The sequence below is a fragment of the Hyaloscypha bicolor genome (assembly GCF_002865645.1).
Source record: "Hyaloscypha bicolor E unplaced genomic scaffold K444scaffold_172, whole genome shotgun sequence".
NCBI lineage: Eukaryota > Fungi > Ascomycota > Leotiomycetes > Helotiales > Hyaloscyphaceae > Hyaloscypha > Hyaloscypha bicolor.
Genome location: NW_020194674.1, coordinates 107,215 through 114,035, shown reverse-complemented (window position 1 = coordinate 114,035; position 6,821 = coordinate 107,215). Strand labels below are relative to the sequence as shown.

At 37.9% G+C, this 6,821-nt stretch overlaps 2 protein-coding genes across 2 annotated transcripts; one reads left to right on the top strand and one right to left on the bottom strand.

The window, feature by feature from the left end:
- Window positions 1–1,521: 1,521 nt before the first annotated feature.
- K444DRAFT_647219 (uncharacterized protein) lies at window positions 1,522–3,094 on the bottom strand (the record flags this gene model as incomplete). Its single annotated transcript, XM_024885303.1, has 2 exons — window positions 1,522–2,572; window positions 2,631–3,094. 2 exons carry the CDS (start codon window positions 3,092–3,094, stop codon window positions 1,522–1,524), a joined length of 1,515 nt encoding a protein of 504 aa, XP_024729456.1.
- Window positions 3,095–4,142: 1,048 nt separating this feature from the next.
- On the top strand, window positions 4,143–5,518 carry K444DRAFT_706143 (uncharacterized protein; the record flags this gene model as incomplete). The annotated part of the gene is made up of 4 exons (XM_024888123.1): window positions 4,143–4,447; window positions 4,499–4,925; window positions 4,976–5,315; window positions 5,409–5,518. 4 exons carry the CDS (start codon window positions 4,143–4,145, stop codon window positions 5,516–5,518), a joined length of 1,182 nt encoding a protein of 393 aa, XP_024729455.1.
- Window positions 5,519–6,821: the final 1,303 nt, after the last annotated feature.

Genomic DNA, 6,821 nt, shown 5'->3' with positions numbered 1-6,821 from the left:
CCTCGGTAAGCCAGCCACCTTTTTCGAAGACGACCTTAATGATTCCCTTAGTACCTCTATTACATGTCTATTACCTTCCGGTCCCTGCATCTCGCTAGCAGGAATTAATCTGTACGCCTTATTAATTCAAGCATCTTTCACATTACTATATTAGGATAAGGCGGCAGGGTTAGAGGCTAGGATAGCTAAACAAGCAAAGTTAATATCAAAGTTGAGAGTAAAGTCAAGTTACGTATACTAACCTTGCTTGGTAAGTTACGAAGATTACGGTATAAAGTAACGGGATTACAGGGCATTTGTCCTTTAATAGTACTTAAGTATCTTTTTTTTTTTTTAGCGCACTCGATTACTAAAATTCCCCTTTAATTCTAGGCCATTGCCCCAAAAACACGCTAGAAGTCAGGGGCAAGGGATACCATCCATACCTTTTTAGGGCTTCTCCCTTATACTTATAAGGGTTCCTTGCTAAAGAACCCTATAGTAATTACCTATTTAGTATCCAAGCATTATTATTGCTCTGCTAGTAGTACTATTTATCCCTAAAGATCTTCTCATACCTTGTAAATATCTTATAATGCCTCTTGAGATCTGCTCAGAGTATATAATCTGGAGTTATAGGGCCTTAAAGCGGGCTCAACTCCCTAAATTGTGCCCGAGGGATGCCAAGGGTTCAAATGCCCTGTAATCCCATTACTTTATACCCTGTTCTTTATACAAAATGTGGACTCATATGCGTCTTGCATTTATTTAGTTCCGAGGCTCTTTTAAGATCCTCTTCTCTTCTTTAGCTTTGAATTATTAAAATGGAAATAATTTAACCTTGCTTTCTAAGCCTTGAATTTGTATTCCTAATAACTTTAATAAGAGACTTTAATATAGTATTTATATAGCTTATATTATAATTAATAATTATATAATTAAAGAAAAAGGTATTTTAGTAATTATAAAAATTAATATCTTAAAAACTCTTTATTATAATGTATTATAATTAGCCCGTTTTTCTTTTGCTTATTAAAAATAATTAATATTATAGTTATTTCTTATTTCTCTTATTAAATATAAAATTAATAATTTATTCTAATAATTTATTAGTTTTATATTAAAAGACCTAATATTATAAGTTAATAACTATTAGAAATAATAAAGAGATAATTAATTATAAGAATAAGTAAAACCTCTAGTAATATTAATTAAGGTTATTAATAATCTTATATATAAAACTTATTTCTTTTAAATAGTATACTAGTAAAAGAGTATTAGGCCAGAGTACCGAGGTATACTAGCTATTAGAGGCAATCTGGCGTTATATATAGGAAGAACAATTACCTTTGGTACCTTCAAACTGTCCTCTATATTATTACTTTTAATATTAATTTCTCACAACCCCCGTACTATTCAATAAAGCCACTTGTATGCCTGTTGTATGAAATCCTTAGTATTATAGGAGCTGTCAATGAGTGTTATAGTGATTGTAAACAAGTTACAAATATATCACTGGGAACTACAGGCTCCTTCTAGTGACTACCGCCTCCATGCCGTAATTGCCTGTGCGATATCCCTCGCTGTATTTACAGTCTCCATAATCTTTCCAAAGAAACTTTCAGACATGACATCATCTTTAACTTCTTCGTAACGCATAGAGAAGGCTGAGGATTCGCTGGTGAGACTGGATGTAGATGCCGGCGCGTGCAAATTCTGGAGCCGCTCTTGTGATGCTGATACATAATCCTTGCGGTTGTTGAAGGCTCTCGGTGGCTGCCAGTCCATATCGACATCATCATTGCCGTCATCATTGCCCTCCTCACCACTCCCGAACAACGGTCTTGTGGATAGTGTTGATGGTCTTGACGTCTCTTGAAACGGGGAGGGAGATGATTTACTACCGCTCCAGAATCCATTGCTATGCTTTATTGCGATTTCTGAGGCCTCCAGTGTATCCCCTTTATACTTCAATGTCGTTGGTGGTAACATTGCAATCGTCTTGCTCTCCACACTGGAGGTTTGACCCGATGTCCTCCTTTTAAGGAGTGGGGGTAATTTCCGCTTCGAGTTGTTCCTCATCACAATTCCTTCATTATCAGAATCGCTATCATCGTAGTCATTAATGGCATATATCTCTTTGCTGCCATTGTCCTTTATCTCCAACGATATACACTGCTCAACTTGCTCATTAAAACGTATGGTTTTCTTCTCTCCTACTTCTGGAGATGACGGCCCTAATGAGGAGATCGAAGAGAGCATGCTGGTACTCTCTTGACTGAAACCTGGTGATGAAAATGACACAGTATAATTGGAAACTCTATGGTCGGCCCTTAAACAAACAAGTCCTCGATTATCAGATTGCTGTGCTTGAGCTGTTGCAGCTGCCTGTCTGCGAAGCGATAAAGACGAAAAAGATCTCTGTAGCATTATCTCCGACATGCCTCGCTTCTTTAATATTGGTTTCTTATTTAAGCATGTGTTTGGCTTGGAGATCCGGCTGCTTGCTATCCAGGAGGATGGTAGATGTGATGACTTGTCCGTTCCAGTTTGCAAGGGGCCATACAGCCATATCACGTCGCAATCCTTCGACCTATAGATGTTAGATGTGCTGGAAATGGTTGTCAGCTGTGAGAAATTACTGCACTTACCAATTAATAGTTTCTGGAGGCACAGTATTCAACTTATTCTTTGACTTCGTCCATGTCCGCCATAACGCATTCTCCAATCTTGCGTTGTTACCATGAACTTTTCGCTTTGATACAATATGCTTCCACGACGACCAGATATCCTCCTCTTTCCAAATATGCAATAAGTAATCTACATGTCTAGACGGCTGTGCCCCAATGGCCGTATCGTCCTCTGCACGGTCAAACGGACCCGGTAATATTAGACTTGATGTAATAGCCGATGAACTTTCCAAAATTGGTAAAACGATGTGAGAACTAGTATTTGACAGAGATTCTACGTCTTTGATTTGACTGTAATCTTTCTCGTTGTCGTATAAGGGGAACACAATCTGGTATTCGTCATCTTCGTCTTTGCAACCTTCGTCATGCAATACTCTACTCAAATGAGTGAGGGAGTAAGAGGGAGCTCTTAAGTCGGCGAGCATGATTCTGGGGGAGGAGAGCGGTTTGAGAAGGTGTGTAGTTTAAGGTCCCTTAAACTAAAGACCCCATAAGTATTTCCTAATATAGCCACAATTGAAGAAAGTTGTGTCTAATCAAATAAATCCCATGCGCTTCTTCTAGAGATCAAATTATATTGGGTATTTGTCTAAGGGGTGGTAGAGGTAAGGGTAATAAGATTAATGTGTCTTCGAATCTTCTAATTTGGGAGGTAAGGTGCTATTAACGTTTACTGTAAGGGGATTACAGCTCTCATTTACTCAAACTTTTATTAATATCAAGACACTCCTTACGTCAAAATCTCGTCCTAATTTTATTAGTAGCTAATTCAGAAACTGTTCTTAATTAACCAAGAATTAAGCAATTCGGCTTCATTCCTTAGGGAATAATAAGGTTAGTAATGCGAAATACAATATCTTTGAGCATTTATATTAACTATAAGGAGAATATACGAAGAGATTTCAAAGCAAGGGGTATTTTAGTATTATTAGCAAATATTGATAACTGAGACCTAATTTTATTAGTAAATAATTCGAAAAGCGTTTTTAATTATAGTGCCGTTATTAATTTGGTGTGGCTGCCCTTGCTAAGGAATGGCCAAAGCTCCCAATCTTTATGGAATGGAAGCTCATTCCTTCGACTCTGAGACCTGCAATTATTTATCTATTACCCCCTAAAATCTTTTCACAGCCATTGCAACCTCTTATCTAGACTATAAATCCTCTACTTCTTAGCCCTAGACAGTACCACGGTTCTTTTGTCCAATGCATTTATTAAAACATCCACAGAAATTCAGAAATGCCTTGGTTATCCCGTTCTGCAAGCTCCGAAAGATTAGAATGTTTAGGTTACTTGCCAGCCCCACTATTGCATCAAATTGGTCCTACTGGCCCCACCGTAACTTTTGTGCCAGCATTGCAGGATGTGTCTTGTTGCACCTCACCTGTCATATATAGACAAAGCCCGATGCAATTGTCAATTGATGGGCTCGGACTCCTTCTCCAGAACTTGTGCCATACCCCGCAGACAGTGATGTTACAGTTAACTCGGAGCATAGTTCGGAACTCTAGAAGAGAGTGGAAGGATGTGAGAGACATCGCACTGCATATGTTACTGATAATCGTCGAATTTTGGGGCATGGTAGTGATATTACCTGCCTTTCTGGTACTTCCCGGGATTGTGTTTTCAATACTGTGCATTATGAGTGCGGGCCTCATTGCAGTTCTTACATGGCCTTTGCATGGCAGCCGAGTTGTAAGCAGTGGCAAGGAGCGAAAAAGGAACTTGGAGCAGCTTTCAGGTGTGAAATTACTTTACATTAATGGTTCTATTACTAGGTAGCTTTCTATTTTCCTTAGAATGCTGACCACGAAGCTAACCATTTACAGTCAGAGGGGCTTTCGATCTCATATCAACTCCCTGTCATTAATCTTTGGTCGGCCGGTTATAGGCGTTTACAACCCTACCAACGGACTTGTTATTGATATCTTGGAAATGCTGCTGCTCCGCTCCATTCCATATCCCTCTCGTACTTCTACAACACTTTATACCCAGCTGCGAGAGCTACTGCTTCCCCCCTCTACTCGCAAGGTCCTCGTCATAGCACACGGAACCGGGGCTTCTATTCTCTCTTCAGTTCTCAGCAAGCTACACAACGACCTCCCCATCGACATATTATCAAAACTCGAAATCTTCACGTTTGGTTCAGCAGCTACTTATCTCTCCAATTCCTTACTCGCACAACACTCTAGAATCATTGGAGAACATTCAACAACTTACCCAGGTGCAAAAGAGGAAATTGAGCGAGTCATCCCAGTATGTCCATCCTTCTAATTTAGTTAGCTTAATAGTTAACACGAAGATAGTATATTGAGCATTACGCGTTCTCAGCCGACATTTTTGCCCGTTGTGGGATCCTGAAATATATGCTTAAAGTACTAGATAATCGCTTTTATGGGAGACTGTTTGTTTTAAACGCGACTCCACATACTGGCTTGACTTTTACACAGTATCTGCAAGCAATATTTCCAGCGAATGCGAAAGGCAGTATGTTGGATGAGGTAGTGGGAGTGGATGTACTGAGTGCCGAAGCAAGGGAAATCGCTGCACAAGGCTTGAACCTTCCTTTAAAGAGTTTATCGAATCATTACGAAGGTATTGGTGGCACGTTCTTGTCTGACAAAACTCTTGACATGAACGGGAAGGGTGAGAAAAGAATGAACTGGAACGCACGAATATTTGACTCCTGTCCTGGTGATTGTGGCGTACAAGCGAGGACAAATGCTAAAGAAGCCGAAGGGAAGACGGTGAGACAATTGAGTAGGCTTTGGCAGTATGCAGGCGGCGCACATCCGGCTGGGGAGGGTGTAGTAATTGTAAATACGACAGCTTACTCTTCTGAATTATAACAATTAGTAATCAATGCTGGAACATCAAACTCCGGGCTCACAGAGACGTAGAGCCATATGCATAAAATCTACGTTCTTTAAAAGCTTTATTTCTGATATACAGTTATTGGCTTTTTAGCCCAGAATATTATTATGTGACATTCTTTGTCCTTATAACATTGCTCTTTCTCAATCTTATATCCAGTTCCCCGGCTCTTTTCCCTTGGAATATATAAATTAGATTCTTTACCCTTTTTAGGTGTGTATGATATCTGTATTAGAACCCAAATATTCCCTGACAAGTGCCCATTGAAAGGTCTCTTCGTATCACCCCACCGATTTTCCATCCCAAGTCCTTCGATTTCCGTACTGCCCTACCACCACCCCTCTTTCCTTCTGTCCTTCTCTAGCTTGGACTTTTAGCATCTGATTCCATGATTGCGACTCTTAACTCAGTCGCGAGCAGCTAGCAGTGCCTGAGACTATTACAGGAACTGAACGTTATCGGAGGCCATTGGCTCTGGTACTTGTAAGGCCCTGTTTCGCAACTTTTTGAATGCTAGCATTTGGTCGGCAATCGAACACTAGCTTTCGATTATTAGGAATTTTAGTGTTCCGTAAATTTTTGTGTGCTAGCAACCAAACACTGGTATTCGCAGTATTTGCTCCCATACAAATCGCAATTTTTTCAGAACCACATACTATAGGCAGTTCTGAAAAAACTGAGTATTTGAATACTAGCTTTGCCCTTTCTAACTACCTTTATAGTACTTCTTAAGGCATAATGTTTCAATTATTATATAAATATCACACTTCTCGCATAATTTTTATTATGAATTATTTCTTAATAGAAAAGCTATAGTAAAGTAATGAATTAATTACTTTTGCCTTAGGAAAGAAATAATTATTAGGCTATAATACCCTATAATTATAGGAAGTAATTACTAAAGAAAAGTAAGCCTTGAGATTTAAAATTACTAGAAATTACTCTGGGACTTCTGTAATTATAATAGTTATTAAGTTTTTGTATTTTGCAAAATATCTCTAAATTATATTAATACTAGCTTTAAATACTAAGTATTAAATAATAGTAATTAAAAGGCATGTATTTATATGAAATAGAACCTAAAGTAAATTACTTATATATAAAGTAAATTAGGGTTTTAAATAATTCTGAAATATTTTAAGCTTAAATAAAGATTCTTAATAGAATTTAAAATAGTTACTAATATATATTATTATAATATTTAATGTTTTCTTAAAAAGAAAAACTTAAATTATATATTAAATATCTTTAATATAAATAAGATTTTTAAGAAATTAA